We start from the raw sequence: 16,616 nt of genomic DNA on the forward strand, positions 1-16,616 counted from the left end.
GTAGTTAGGTACCCCTTTGTCCCTCCATTATCTTTTCCTTTCATATCACTCTTTCATTTATATTGGGTACTAGAGATTTTTCTATTTTTTTCTCCTTTTCTTTTCTTTTCTTTCTCATCATATATTTTTAAAATCCCATGTTTTTAACTTCTTATTTTTCTCTTTATTTTTATTTTTCTTAGACCAACTTCTCTAGTACTCCCAACCGACAAAAACTTGATGGTCAATTTATTAGCAAGTGTATTAGTGTTGTTATCAAAGTAATAAAAATAAATTCATCTCCACAGGGATTGCAAACTTAAAATAAGGTACATTGTGTGATGTAATTAAAAACAGTAAACGGAAAATTTTCAAGCTGTTTTTGTTGAAAACAGAAGAAAGAAGATTTTATAACAAGTAGAAGAAAAGTGTCATGTTTTACTGTCAGTGTCCCCTATTTATATTCTATTGAAGAAACGCACAGTAACAGACATGCAGTGAATACATAGTTATATGACGGATTAACTCTAGCACTACACACAATCCCTTAACATGTATCTCACTACCCTAAGTGTCAATTCCTCGATCCCTCTGGCCAATTGTAACGCCAGACTAGGCAACAAATCTCGTTAGTTCCTAAGTCACAATTCCTAATTATATTATCCATAGTCAATTAGCGAATTCAAGAGTTAAAGTATGTCAAGTAAATAGCTATAAAGTCAATAGTCAATATTATCAAGATCAAATTGAATGTTGTAATAAACAATAAGCAATGAACGTAATCAATAACTGAATAATAACAAAGATTTAAAGCAATTACATTAACATCATCTGATCATATGTCCCAGTCAAATAGAAACAGGTTCATCTTTAAATAAAACCTAACCTAAGAGGAATTTAGCTACTCGTGTTGAAATTAATCAATACCATAAGTGTAGACTCGAATAACATGAAAAATCACCGAAGAATAAGCTCTCCAATGGCTTCAATGGCCTCCAAAAGCTCTAAAATCACCCTTAAACGTCACTTTTCTCTCTCTAGAATCGGTCCCTATTGAAATAGTTGTCAAACAACCCTTTAAATATCCATTTTTCGAGTTATCCAAAAGTATCCTAATGCGGGCATGCTGAAACTCAACGTTGGAGCGCTGCATAATAATGGTGAAACATTGGCGTGCTGAGGAGCAATACGTAATGATGGCGAAACGTCGGCGTGCTGAGGAGCAATGCGTAATGATGAAGAAATGTCAGCATGCTGATGAGTAATGCGTAATGATGATTTGATGGGTCACGTAACCTATTATGTGTATACATTCCCCCAATAATCCTGTTAGGGAGCCTAAAACCCTTGTACGTCGCCCAAATTCAGTTGAAAATTTTGGAAGACATTCCAGAACAAGACATCAGTTGAGCTACACGGGTCTATCGAGATACGCCCGATATCTCAGTTGTTATGATAGACAGTTATAATCAATGGATCATTATCGTGAGGGTTAATGCATAGGGCATCTTCTTCATAGAAAACGATGTTGGCCCCAATTGTTTCTATGGTGCCCTTAGGAAAACCATAGGATATGACATTCGTGGCGAACACGTGCCTCGCATACCATTATCGAGTGGCACTCCCAAAGATACCTCCAACAATGGTGCTCATTGTGTGATGCAGGTCCCTATCAGTCATCTCCTAAGAGAAAAAGGGGATGATAGGGCCAGAGTGAAAGGTGTGGCTCGGGTTTAGGCTCTCATAGGTATATTACACGTATATGGGTGAGGGCTAGCACATGAAAGCGAGTATCTCTGTATGGTAGTTTTTTATTCTATTTAAGATACCAGCTCGCGTAAGGTGAGAAGCCCTGTTGACGACCGGCACGGCTAGGTTGCAGGCGGGCAGTTAGATTGACAGTGTAAAGGCTACTAGGAGCAAAGTTCTCTCTTAGTACAAAGTGAGTAGTAATGAGTATGTATCACTTTTGAATCCTCTTTTCCCCTTGAGGGATGAGGTATTTATAAGGGTCTCTGGGACCTAGGGTTTCTTGGGGAGGGCCCCCGTCCATTTAATCAAATAGTGGACAGTTGAATCCTTACTTCTAAGAGGGGGTGTGAGTCAGTATCGACTATGACTTTCTCTTTTCCTAAGATATGTCTTATCCCTAGTTTTTCCCTTCCTTGGGCGAGGAAAACTTAAGGGCAAGGCGATACCTCCTTTTGGGCGGCCTCGTGCCGCTATCTTTTCCTAAGGTCGTCCCAAGTTGTCGCCTTAGGCAAGTTTATTTGCAAATGTAACACTACAATTATGTCAACACCTAATTCTGGAAAGGAATACTCTGACCCCCTTCCCCTTCAAGAAGACACCTCATAAAGGTCGCAACAACAACGATGATGATTGTATCCAGCTGAATGATGCCATCGAAGGGATGATCAAAAGGGGTCAGCTAATTGAGTACGTGAAATAGGGGAAAAGTGATAGGGAAGAATACCTAAAGATAAATCTCTCTTGAATACTGCAGATGTCAGAACCAGTGTGAAGAACAAAGAAGCCGCCGATGGGAAGTGCTCGTACATCATTGCTATTACTGGAGGAGCACCACGGGAAAACCATCCCTCCAAGGAACCATGAATAGGAAAATAGTCGAGATGTTGGTCGTCCACAAAAGGGATGGAGGTATTTTGGCAAATATCCCTGACCGGCCTATGTTGGAGTTCTGAGACTCGGAGAAGATAGGAGGAGTCCCTAACAAAATTTTCCCATTGGTGATCACAACCACTATCGAGCAGTTTGACGTCTCCTGAATCTTGATCGATAGTGGAATCTCTTACGATATAATGTATTTAGATTTGTTTTAAAAAATGAACCTCGAAAGAGGAAGCTTATTTCCATATGAAGGCTCGGGCCTGCAGTCATTTAATGGAATAACCACCCGTCCCAAAAGATATATTGAGCTGGAAATATCAATAGGCGATGGGAAGGACATTCGAGCATTCAATTGACAATTCCTTGTCGTCCCTTGCAAGAGCTTCTACAGTTGCATTCTAGGAAAACTCTTTGCAACTATGTTAATGCGGTAGCATCGACGGTCCTCCACAAACTCAAGTATCACAATTTTCAAAGAGAGTCGGTCACCATTAATGCTGATCTTAAAGGAGAAAAAAGAATCTATCAAGCGATCTAGAAGGACCAAGAGGAAGGTGTGGCCATGGAGACTAATGTACCTCTATAACCAGTCAGCTAAACAGGATGGACATCCGTCCCCCAAGAAATGACTAGGCGAACAAGAAGCAAATAGAGAGAATAAGTGGCAGCTAGACTGTTTGATTATGTTTCCTTCCATTTATATTAAATTTTATGACAGTATAATCATTCTCCTTATGTACAAGCACGACTAGATATTATAAATGAAATGTGGCATTTTCTAAAATATTTGTTTATTCATGATTGTGAATAATAACAATGATTTCGGGGTACGAACAAGAGGATTGAAGTCACATACAAAGAAAGTCAAGGGTGATGTCGAAGATACTTTGCATGTCGGGCTACAACAATCAATTCCCCACAATACAAAGCATGCATAAAGAAAGTCAGAGGTATTGTCAGTAGGTGTGTAAGTGGATCAAAAAAATTACATTAAACCAAAAATCCAAACCGAAATAAAACCGATTGTTTCTAATTAGATTCTAAACCCGAACTGAACCATAAAAATCGATGTGGTTTGGTTCGGTTCTTGGTTTTAGTTTTTAGGAACCGATGAACCGAACCAATGGAAATAATTATGCTCTAAAAATTTTGTTCCACCCATCATTAAGGCCAAATTTTTTATCGGTCTAACCGTTCTCCATCTTTGTTTACAATTCCTTCATTTTAGCAAAACATGCATCTAGAACCAAACTCCAAAACATAGAAAGTAGAAACCATAAGTCATAAAAAACTTGCTATCACAAAACTGCTGCTCTCGCTGTCTGTCACCATTGTTGCTCTCACTATAGCCATTCTAATATGTTATGGTCGCATTCTTCGTGTTCAAGTTTTCTTTGTTAATTTTCATTTTTCTTTTACCTTTTTCGATTTTCTTCAAAAAAAATCTTCTAGTCTTGTTATAAAATAGTTTTTATGTGTGTTTGAGATGTGAAACATGTTAATTGATGTGTGTTTGGTTTTGTTCTATTTGTTAAACTTTTAAATCCCTTTCCATCATTCTGATGTCAAATGTTAATTTTTATATTTGATAGTAAACTTATTTTATGATGCAATAAAAATCATGTCACTGTTTCGTATGGATTTAGAGCAACTTGTAATTTGTTTGAAAAAATAGAGTATGAAATAAATTAAATGATATATATTATTTCAAAATATAATAGCATAAACTATACCAAAAAAACGATAGTGGAGAATACACTGATGAGGGGTCAGGTTGATGTGCATAAGGTATATCCTTATGCACGGTGCATAAGTCTCGTACGAGTAATATTTAAATTGTTCCGAGTAACATTTTAGTTAGAAACGAGTAATAATATCATAATCCATGAATAATATATGCATTATTTGTACACATTTATTAATTATGAGTAATTATTAATTGTAAGTAATGAGTACACTATTCTGAGTAATATTTACATCATTATGAGTAATATCGAATTTTAACTATTTTGAGTAATATATTCATTGTTCTGAGTAATATTTATATTATTTTGAGTAATCTGTATATTATTTTGAGTAATAAATATAATACTTTGAGTAATATAAATAATATTTGAGTATTTATGCAATGTGCATAAGGATATACCTTATGCACATCAACACATCCCCACTGATGAGTATAATGTTTTAAAAAAAACATTATAAACCGATCAACCAAACCGAACCAAATCGGTTAGTTTGAGTCGGTTCCATTTTTGAAAAATATTAAAAATTGAGCCAAATCAAATCGATGGAAATATCATCAGTTCAGACCTTTTTACGATTACACCCCTAATTATCGAAGATGCTTTGTACGTCTAGCTACATCAACCAATCCCCACTGTCAAGGGTGGTATCAGAAACGCTTTCTACGACCGACTAAAACTATAAAATCCCCAGTGTTAAGAGTGTCGTCGGAGATATTTTGTATGTCTGACTACAACAATTAATCCTCCACCAGTATAAATAATTTTTGTATTTACATGAATTAATTAATTAATTTTTATAAATTAAAAAAATATATTTAGTTTCTTAAATCAGCATATTTGCTAAATGTATATGGACTAAAGGTGTTTGTGATGTAATTTTGATCGATTTGCGGTTCGATTCAATTTAGACAACTTGTAAAAAAAAAATCAGATTCAAATCAATCTATGACTTATTTTGAATTAATTTTAAAGATTCAAATTACCATTTTAAAAAATTCTATTTAATTTTACTATTATTAACATAAATATAAAAATAAGGTAAAGTAATTAGTTTGTTTTATATAAGAAAAAGCTTATTTTTTAAATTTATTGAATAACTAGTCTATATATTATCCAGATACATTAGTTATTGAATGTATAAAGGTAATCAGAGTCATCTTTAAGAGCATGTAAGATGGGCTACTGCACAGAATCTCAAATTTTTCACAATAACATATGGTTAAATAGGATTTCATGCAATGTTTATATTGGTTAAACTATGATTAAATAGAATTTCTATTTATTTTTTCGTGATTAAATTAAGATTAATTTACACAGACCTTCCGAAAAAATTGAGAGCCCTGGAGATAGTATTATAGAATAACTAATAGATTATGGTTAGGGCTGTGCATGGTTACCACATATTGTGAACCAATCCACTTGTATGGTTATGGTTTATAAACCAAACCATTTGTTACAAGAACCACTTTGAGAAATACAATTGGTTCCAAACCGGTCCTAAACCGGTTTTAAATTGGTTTTAAATTCAATTCAAATTTAATTTATTTTAATAAATAGAAAATTTTTAAAATCAATTTAGTATTAAGAATCAATTTTAACAGAGTATAATAAAGCATAAATATAATTTAATTTAACGTTTATTTCCATAAAATTTTGACCAAATTTAACATTTTTTTATTCTATAAAATTTTGACTTTAAATGACATATTAATATGCATTCTTTACTGCTGTAAGTTTAAATTTTTTTTTTTTTTGCTATTCGCACCGGTGTCGACCCACCACAGGTGGGCCACTAATCCGGCTCGTGCGGAGAGGCATGCGCACTGGCCAAGCAAGATTGTTCCGCCTGGGAATCGAACTCGGTATTCCCCGAGTACGTCCTTGGACGGGGCTCCTTGCCAATGGAGCTCAACCGCTTGGTTTGCTGTAAGTTTAAATTTGTTTGGACAAATTTCTTTACTAGTTATCTCAGATTTTAAGACTAATAACAATTTTGACTTTTACTTTTTTTTTTATCTCCCAACCATCTATCAGTTTTTAGAAAATAACTATAATAAATATTACGAGAAAAATACGGTCCTTTTTTTCCACGATTTATTGTCAATCCGTACTACAATTTGAATATTTTTAAAAGCGATACCAATTTTGTGAATATTTATACTATTATTTCTTTTACTATAATTAAACATCTTCTTTATCATTAGATTTATTTGAAATGAAGTGTTATCAGTGTCAATATTTATGAAAATATGCAACAGCAAAAAAATCTGAGAAAGCTTAAAACTTCAATGAAAAACAAAAGTGGATACCCAATAACTAAATTTATGGGTACCGGTTTACCAACATTATTACAAATGGGCCACTAAAACCAAATGTTAGTATTTGGGTTGGGTTTTACAAAATGGAACAATTTGGTTATCAATTTGGTTATGGATAACCGGTTTTTTTGCACACCCCTAATTATGGTGGAAAATGGAAATATATGAAATAGAAAATTTTCGATTAAAGTAAACTAATAAATATAAATATTAAAACATAAATTAATAAAAAGATATTATACTAATACAATTTCCATTAAGTATTAAGTATGTATATACAATTTGATTTAATTTTGAAAATATTTTACATTTAGTGGATATTCCCTTTTCTCTAATATAAGTACTCTTTAAGAAAGAAGAAAAAAAAGAGTTGCGTAGAATTTAGAGAAAGAGAAAGTAAACAAGGTGATTACTACATCTGTCCTTGATCGTACGGGTGTAATAAAGTGACATTATAAATGTCAATGTTGCATCAGATTCCAACCCACTACCATACACAGTGCATTCACAAAACAATTCTAGTATCACGAAAATGTGATTAAAATCCAACGGTGTAGAATCCATCTAAGTAACCAGTGTCGACACATAACACAACACAACACAGTTGTCGTATATATCCACACAAACCTTCGCGTTTCATATACATTTTCCCATGTTTTTGTTTTTGCTTTTGTTTTTGTTTTTGTCTCGGTTATTAATATCATGATATCACCTTACACAATCCCGCAAAAACCTTGGCTCTATTACCTCGTTTTCCTCTAAGATTTTCTACTTAAAACACACAAAACATAGTACAGACACAAACATAGGACTTGGTTCTTTTTTCTTGTTCTTCTTGCTTTTGTTGTTGCAGAGATGGGGAGCGGTGAGAGAAGTGTGAAAGGGTTTCTTCTGCATGGGAAGAAGCAAGGTGTACCGAAAGGGTTTCTTGCGATCAAAGTGGGACAAGATGAAGAAGATCGACAGAGATTCGTTGTGCCGGTGATTTACTTCAACCATCCACTTTTCATGCAGCTTTTGAAAGAAGCTGAGGAAGAATATGGTTTTGATCAGAAAGGGACGATAACGATTCCTTGTCATGTTGAAGAGTTTAGAAATATTAGAGGTTTGATTGATAGGGAAAAGTCTCTTCATCATAATCATCATGGTGGATGCTTTGGATTTTGAGACTTGATTAACTTTTGATTAGGTGGTGGTGGTGATGATGTAAATTCTTCTTAATTGTTACTTTTCTCTTTTGTTAGTTGGATGATGATGATGAATTGTTAATTACTCGTTGCTATTGTAACTTGTTAGGAAATTGTATTAATAATGAATGAATGAAAGTAAAAATAGATGCTTTCTCTTTTTCTTTTTTTTTCTTTTTTTTTGAAGAATTTGTTGCCATTTGGTGGAATTGGACTAATTGGTGCACTACTCATTTTGGAAAAATGAAATAATTGAAAAAGAAGGAAATCACATAAATGTAGGACCAAACAAATCTTCTTCCTTTTTGGGTCATTCAATTCAATTTACTTACATAGTCTTTGGACGTCTATGGACGGTACAATCACTCTAAAATGACTACATATAATTCGTTCCATCTAATTTGGTCAAGTTCATCAAAATCTACATTCAATTCTCCATCTGGATCATCTGGACAAAATCTACATTTAATTCTATAATGCCTAAGTCTATGGACGGTGCAATCACTCTAAACTTACTGCACACAATAAATTTCATCTGAATTATTTATCTCTCTAACGTGCTTCATCTTAATCATTTATCTCTCTAACGTCTAAGTCTATGAACGTTACAATCACTCTAAAATGACAGCATACAATCAGTTTCATCTAGATCATCTTATAAAGATAATCAAAATCCATATTAAATTTTGTATGTCTAATCTTAAATCAAATAATTCAAGAATGATTGATTGTGTTTTGTCATATTGTAGACATTACAAATCCTCCGTGTCTATGAATTTGGTCAAAAAATTTAGATTTCCAAAAAATTCCTTGAAGAAACTATGTTCTACTATCCCACTATTTCAAGTCTTTGAGAATGGTGCAGTCAATTACTTTAGTTAACCAACATAGTACTTCTTAACTAACATAGCACTTCTTCTTGACACTTCAACAACCAATAGTTGATGTTGAGTCGTGTTAATTGCCAACATCTTTATCATAAAACCCTCAATCAATCTTATCCTTCCACTAATACTACTATTAAAAAGCTTAATGGTTGTTAATTGATGGTTAGTGTGTCACTAACACCTAAATAGACTTCATTGTAAACTCATTTTTTTTACTTAAAAATGTGGTGCTATAAGATGCAAACCTCTCAAAAGGGTCACCCTAGTTAAGTCATGTAGTTTTAATTTTCAAAAAATTGCAATGAAAAACAATATTGATACCAAATAGTCATGTTTGATACTGTGTCCCAAAGTTACACCATGTGAGAAGCTGGAAACTGGAAATTGCAGCTTCAACTTCGTCGCGTTTAGGTGATTTTCAACGCAAAAACAAGCACGGCTTCGTCGTGCGTTGAGGCGGTTTTCAACGCAAAAACAAAGATGCAAATATGTATGGGCTCATCAAACCTATGGAGCACATTATCTGCAAAACATGGCACCAGGATGGGATTGTAACATGAAATTTACTCAACATTTCTCATATTTGCCAACACATCATTTCATTTATACACATTCCACTTTTCACCACCCGAAAGAGAAATCCAAAGTAAAAAATAATCCTTATAAATCTATAAATGAACCTATAAATCTTTTTCTCTCATCTTTATGTGCTAGATAAATAGCTCAAGATTGACGAGGTCTGGGAACAGAACTCCGCAGAGTCACGCCATGCAAAAATTTTGTATATCCAAGTAAACTAAGCTTTCCGTCAGTATTTCGAATCCAATCTCTGAGAACTGAATACGCCGAAGGACCAAGATTTAGCTCCTGCAGCCATGTTAACAATAATATTTAACATGCGTGTAACTGTATACCCTAGTCAAACCGAAAAATGATGGCGAAATTAGAGAGCTTACTCTTGCTAATTCTTCGATCGATATTACTCGGTTTCCCTCACTCTCGAAATGCTCAAATGCAGTGCAGGCAATATCTTCCCACCGATCAAGTGCCTCCAGTTGATATGTGCTCGTTGCAGCTGCACAAAATTCTTCGAAATCCATCTTTCTATAGGCAAGTGGTTCCATCTATAAAAGTAATTAACAAAGCAAGAGATAAATATGTTTGGACTTTGGTCAAATCAATAGTGAAATACGTCCATGCATACGATGTAAGAGTAATGACTCACCGTATGTATGATGTCAAGAACCCTCGATTCCCTCATGGCTTCAGTTGCATGGCGTGCAAGAGCCTGCACAAAGTTTAATATTAAACTATTTCATAATGATGAATGGTCAAAAGTTACACAAAAATACAAGGAGCAATGAACACGGAAAAATCTTCTGACTCACAACACGGAAAAATTTAACTTTTTGTTCACCATTACAAGATCAGGAAATTAACAGTGAAGCAGAAACTAACCATTTTGAAGTTGTCGAGGGAGACATGCCCGTTACTATTTGGTTCCAACAATCTGAATTGTGCTCTAAGATACACTAGCTGCTCCTCCGTCAATGCTTTCGAAAGAGCCTGGATAAATTAAGTGAAAAGTTGAATAAGAATCTAGTGCAGTAAACAAATAAAATCAACATCAACTAACGATCACGAAATAAACACAGTATGGTGGTAGGGTCAGTTATATCTTCACTTTTAAATAAAAGCTATCGCTTTATTTTGTTTCGGATTTTCAAATATTGTACAAAAACAGTGAAATTGATTCTTTTATTTCCACTGTTTCTGATAAAAATATTATAAAAAAATGAAATCAAGAGAAAATAAGTAGGAACATTTTTGTAAGTAATTCAAGGAAATCAATTCATATCAGTGTAAGCATACTATTCAAGGAAATGAAATAAATAATACCTTCACTGCTGCACGTTTGAATGGTGTCGCGTGGAGATAGGATTTCACCAACTTATAAATCAGTATATCTAAAGGGATAGGATGGCTTTCGTCCCTCAACCAAGGGTGAGCTGCAATTACACAGGTGTGCATTAATTAGTTTTAAAAATTCAATTTTGCTATGATACTTTTACCACTTACCACAACTATAACCATTACTAATAGAACCTAGAGAGTAATATCGATCCACCTACCATAACATAAATACTCATCTAACAGAAAGACAGTACGCGTTTTTCATATTACTTATCAACAAGATGGGTACATTTATTGAGTTTATAACAATTATAACAATAATTAAAAATGTTATTCTTTGCTTATCAATAAGAAGCATTAAGCGGCATATAACATTGGCTTTACTAGTCTTCTAAATTAATAGGAAAACTTACTTAGAGCTTGAGCGGCTGTCATTCTTTTTCGGTAGTCCTTGTTAAGGAGCCTTTTAACGAAGTCCTTGGCCTCTGGAGACACAGATGGCCAAGGTAAGTCATCGAAGTTAGGATCAGCTCTGAGAACCGTACGAAAGATTCCAGATTCTGTTCGTGCCCAGAATGGACGACTTCCGCATAATAAGATGAAGGTGATAACACCAATACTCCATATATCTGCTTCCACACTGTAAGACCTGTGAAGGACTTCGGGTGCAACATAATATGCACTCCCGACAATGTCATTCAACCGCTCCTCTGTATATCAGCATGGACAAACAAAAAAGTTCAGTTTATTTATATCCACAAACTCGTAATTAAGTATTAATGAAAAGAAGCAGCAGTCTCCAATAAACTATTTAGAGGAAGAGTAGATAATTTTAATTTGCATAGAAATGAAAAATGAGAATCGCTCTATTTATAACCTGGCCTAATGAAGTCAGACAGACCAAAATCAATCAGCTTCATATCAGCATCTTCACTTCTTGAAGTGAAGAGAAAATTCTGTAAAATCGAAACCGGACAAAGAATTATCAAATTTTCGTCCATCATTATTCAGATATGATTAAGCACAAACATTTAAATGAGAGCTAGATGGTACAGGTTGTTATACGTAAGAAGATATACTGCACAAACCTCAGGCTTCAGGTCACGATGCACGACACCTTGAAGATGACAAAAAGCAGCTACACTTAGAATCTGCAAAACAATAACTTTTGCATCCTCCTCGGTATACCTTCCTCCTCTGGAAGAGAAAATAACATTTTTCAATCAAACTAAACGAGTAAATTGAGTTAAAAATCACAAGGTTCCAAGGAAAACCTTCTTTGAAAATCACAATTATATTAGGAATAACTAACCTTGACAAAATTCGGTCAAGAAGCTCCCCACCTTCACACAATCTGATATGAAAATAAAAGTATAAACATCACTATATGAGGATGCCGCAATTAGAAGACGCGTGTTCAACTATAACTACACCTAAAGTATCCTCCATCAAAATAGAGTATGAACTTAAAAATGTTTACCGAGCGGCACAAAAAAAAAGCGAGGAATTGGTAACAAATCGCAAAGGTATAAGAAAACCAGTGTCCAGTATGTAGTTCAATATGTCTAGTTAGTAAAAATATGTACAACGGAAACATAACAACGGTTCAGTTCGCTAATCCTACACCACAGTCTCGTTATAGATGATTCGGAAAATAAGATAAAATGACATACTCCATAACTATGTAGACATTATTGGCATCCTCACAAGCATCGTGAAATTTGACAAGATGCTTATGGCCTGACAGAGCTTTCAACAGCTTTACTTCTCTTCGAACATCTTCAATTGCTATTGCTGTGGTCATCTGCCAAATCAAGCTTATTTAAGATCCAGCAAAAACTTTATGTAACATATCAAAAATATTAAGAATTAAATTTAGTTTACAAAGCCTGCCTTCCTGAATTATTATAAGATATGGTAGTGATGGTAGTGATTACAGTTGCGTATATCATAAATCAAATTATGGCCAAAATAGCAGATGTGATTAAAGACATTCCCAAACATATGTTTCGTAATGTACAAGATGGACAAACTCAGTAAGCAATATTCGCAAACAATTTCTTTGAGGGGGACAAAAAAGGTAAGTATATGCTCAAATGGCGTAAATTCTATATTTATAATACAATTTATGTGCCACGGTGTTGTTGATGTTAGTTGTGTCGCAGTGGTAATGATCCGTTTGGAAACAAGGCGCGCGACATCGAGTTCGATTCCAGCAAGAGGCACTTTGCTATTTTCGGGGAAAGTTTTAACCATGGAAATTTAAAAAAGAAACTCCTTCCGGAATTGATTCTATAACCCATTACGTGCATAAATGAGCTTAACCACTGTGTCTCTGTGCATGGGGGGACAATATAGAAAGAAACCATGCAATCGACAAAATTATAAATTCCGCTAACGGTTCTAGAAATTAAATGAAGATATTCAGAAGTTGAGTAATAAAATATACATTCCCCTAAGGCTCAAGATATTCGGTAGATGACTAATATGAAAACGACAAAACATACTTCCCCTAACGGTTCTAGAAATTAAATGAAGATTTTTGGAAGATTAGTTATATGCAAATGACAAAATACGCATTCCCTTAACGATCCTAGATATTCAGAAGATGAGTAATATGCAAACAACAAAACATGCATTCCCCTAACAGTTCTAGAAAGTAAATGAAGACCTTTGAAAGATGAGTAGTATGCAAACGACAAAATATACATTCCTTTAACGGTCCTAGATATTCGGAAGATGAGTAATATGCAAACGACAACATACATTCCCCAAACGGTTCTCGAAATTAAATGAAGAACTTTGGAGGAAGAGTAATATGCAAACGACAAAATATACATTCTCCTAACGATTCTAGGAATTAACTGAAGATATTCGGAAGATGAGTAATATGCAAATGACAAAATCGCATGCAAATATTGACTGTCATTAATACATATACGTAAAATTAAAAATAAAAAAAAAAACATTTTTGATTTCTCATCATGTAAAAGTGGTAAGTTTTAATTCAGATCCCTTTTAAAAATTTCTCTGTTTTGAGTCTATGCATTAAACAGTTTTTTTGTGTTTTCATAAAAGTAAAAACCAGAAAAATAAGCTGTGGTTTCATTTGATAATAAAACATTCTATACATTAGTAAACACGTGAAAAAGGCCAAATTGATATTTTTGCAAATCCAATAAGGAAACATGTTCCAGTGACGGCAAAAAATATGTTTCACACTCCAGGTTACAAATTAGCTGTGAGTGTGATGCAAAGAGAGAAATATAATGCGAAGAAAAGGAGAAACTTGTCAATAGAGTTGGAACAATCGCACCACTACAGACCTAGTATGGTGCCACTAGGTCAAGCAAATCGAGACTGGAAGAGATTTTACCTAGTCTGCGCAGTATTCTGGCAGCTAAAACATACTCGGTCAAGACTTTCATAAACAAATATGCTTCGACGAAGAAGGGAAAAAACAAATTTTCTGAAGCACACTCATTATAGGATGATCCATAAATCTCTACGTCCGTCACTTGATATTTTACGCAACGACAGCAACCGACAAAATCAATAAATTTTAGAATATACTAATGATATAACTGTTACAAACATCAGAACTCCAATGTAGCAGGAAATTACATAACGGACGCCAAACAATTTTACAATCCGTTGACATAATTCAATTACCACGTAGAAACAAAGTACGTTAAGAACAACGATGCATATCAAAACTACATGACAGATAGCAATAACCTAAGAATATCACAATTTCTTTGAAATGAACTATGCAAAGATCAACCTGAATTTTCCAAATGCCATCACAGTAATCCAAAGTAATCACAATCAAACTTTTCATACAATCAATATACATACAAATAGAGAATCAAAGAGAACCAAAGGAACCTAATCAAGTAATCAAAAAACAGAGAAATTGAAACTGAATTGAAGCAATGGATTACCTTGGACTTGGAAATGATCTTAACAGCAACAGGTTGGTCTTTAAGATCACCTTTCTTAGCCCTAGCTGAACAAGTATGACCAAAATGCCCTCGTCCCACTTCCTTCCCCAACTCATACTTAGCACCAAAATTCTTACTATACCCAAAACTCTTATCAAGCGACTGCGAATCCACCTCCACACCTCTCTCCTCCGGTATCGGTCCCTCCTTCGGCTTCCCCTTCCCCAGCCTCTTCGCCAACGACTCCCTTATATGCTTCGCCGGAGAAGGCGGCGGAAACGGCCGCCGGAAAAATCTCCTCGGCGTCGACGTCCTAGCTGGCGAAGGACTCGGGTTAACGCCATGAGGATAGGGACTAGGCCACGGACTAGCGTGCGAGGAGGACCGAGCTGGAGTAGTCTTCACAGACGGAATCGTTACCGGAGAACGATGATACTCGGTGGTAGCAATTATGGTGGTTGCGTTTTCTCTGCCATGGTGATTTTCGTCATCGTTACCGTTACTGTTGCCGGCGCCGGGAGAAGTCTTGCCGTAACACTGACCCATCGGGACGGAGTTAGTTACACGGCGTGGTGATCAGAGTGGAGACATTACTCCGATCCGCAGGAAAAGAGTGAGATCTGCTGAAGGAAAACGATAAAAGGAGAGAATTTAGAGTCAGGTAGAGTAAGAGAGAGAGGGAGTTAGAGAGAGAAAGTTAGAAAGAGAAAGACAGAGACAGAAACACTCAGAGAGAGAAAGAGAAAGAAAACAAAAACAAATAGTAAAATGTAAAGCAGAAGAGACTTGAGTGTTGTTGTAAGTAATACTAACAAACACAAAACTACATGTGGGTGAGTGAATTGAGAACTGAGAAGTATAACCAGCTTCGCAGAATCGCAGTCTATGTTTCTGAAACTATGAGGACCTTTGATCTATGCTGGTTAAAGTCATCTATGCCGTTGATTACTTTCTCATTTTTATTAATTTCATACCATGTTTTGTTCCGAATAGTAATTTAGAAAATAATATATTCTAAAACCACTTTTCTTGAGTTTTAAAATGGGAAATTTTTATGTAAGATTTTCATTTTAGTGTATTGAAAATTGAAACCTATTTTTTTTTTTACGGTAATTGAAACCTATTTTTATTTTTTTATAAAAGTGTGACTATTTTTTTACATAAGTTTTTATATAAATTTACATTGTCAACAGCTAATGAAAGATATATTTATTTTAAATGTTATTATAAAATAATAAATATAAAAATTTTAATTAATTTTATATGTAATAAAAACAAAAAAAAAATGTTTACTATTTTACTCATGATTAGATAAAAAAATACTTTAATTCATAATTTTTTTAAATAAAATAGTATATTTTATGTGCGCGAGAGAAGGACTTAAATAGACAAAAAAAATAGCTCGTCTTTTAAAAAATGAACATTAGCATTAATGTGTATTCCATTGAAAAAAATTTAAATAGACACAGATAAAACACATTGTCTTCCAAACAATCAATTACAATTTTATTTATAATTAAAAAAAATATCTCTTCTTTATTATTACAATTATCCTATAATTTTAATTAAAAAATAAATTTAAAATTTTCTCTTATTTTATTAGTTGTTTCTAAGCATAAAAATGTTTTTTATTGTAAGTATTTCTCTCGACTAAATTTAAATCTAGAACCTTAAATTAATAGATTAATAAATATTAATAATGTACAATTTTTACTACTTCTAATAAAAAGTTATCATATTACATATATACTTTTTTTCATAATTATTTTTAAAGTAATTACCAAATACAATATTATTCTTACACCTTGTTGTAAAACTAATTTGCAATTCTACATATACATTGTACATTTCCTTTTCTTAAATAAATTTAACTTTAAATACATGGTATAGATAAGTACAATATTAATAATCGTGAAAATCTTAATAAATTTTTTTATTATAATTTATAAATTTAAAAAGAAAAACTCTAATATAATATTTTTCTATTAATTTAATTTTGGTGTGGTTG

The 16,616-nt window shown here is 33.8% G+C and overlaps 2 protein-coding genes across 2 annotated transcripts; one reads left to right on the plus strand and one right to left on the minus strand.

Annotated features, from left to right (window-relative positions):
- The first annotated feature begins 7,208 nt into the window (after positions 1 to 7,208).
- Positions 7,209 to 8,027, plus strand: LOC131612947 (auxin-responsive protein SAUR32). The gene has a single exon (XM_058884685.1). It carries the CDS (start codon positions 7,532 to 7,534, stop codon positions 7,841 to 7,843), a length of 312 nt encoding a protein of 103 aa, XP_058740668.1. The 5' UTR covers positions 7,209 to 7,531; the 3' UTR covers positions 7,844 to 8,027.
- A 1,269-nt stretch (positions 8,028 to 9,296) lies between these two features.
- On the minus strand, positions 9,297 to 15,398 carry LOC131610770 (CDPK-related kinase 3). Its single transcript, XM_058882813.1, has 11 exons — positions 14,609 to 15,398; positions 12,338 to 12,468; positions 11,977 to 12,018; positions 11,753 to 11,861; positions 11,542 to 11,620; positions 11,078 to 11,374; positions 10,650 to 10,759; positions 10,209 to 10,316; positions 9,976 to 10,038; positions 9,707 to 9,874; positions 9,297 to 9,617 (listed from the first exon to the last, which is right to left on the minus strand). The coding sequence occupies exons 1-11, from the start codon at positions 15,152 to 15,154 to the stop codon at positions 9,474 to 9,476; spliced, it is 1,797 nt and encodes a 598-aa protein (XP_058738796.1). The 5' UTR covers positions 15,155 to 15,398; the 3' UTR covers positions 9,297 to 9,473.
- Between the last annotated feature and the right edge of the window lie 1,218 nt (positions 15,399 to 16,616).

The sequence above is a fragment of the Vicia villosa genome, linkage group LG6 (assembly GCF_029867415.1).
Source record: "Vicia villosa cultivar HV-30 ecotype Madison, WI linkage group LG6, Vvil1.0, whole genome shotgun sequence".
Taxonomy (NCBI): Eukaryota; Viridiplantae; Streptophyta; class Magnoliopsida; order Fabales; family Fabaceae; genus Vicia; species Vicia villosa.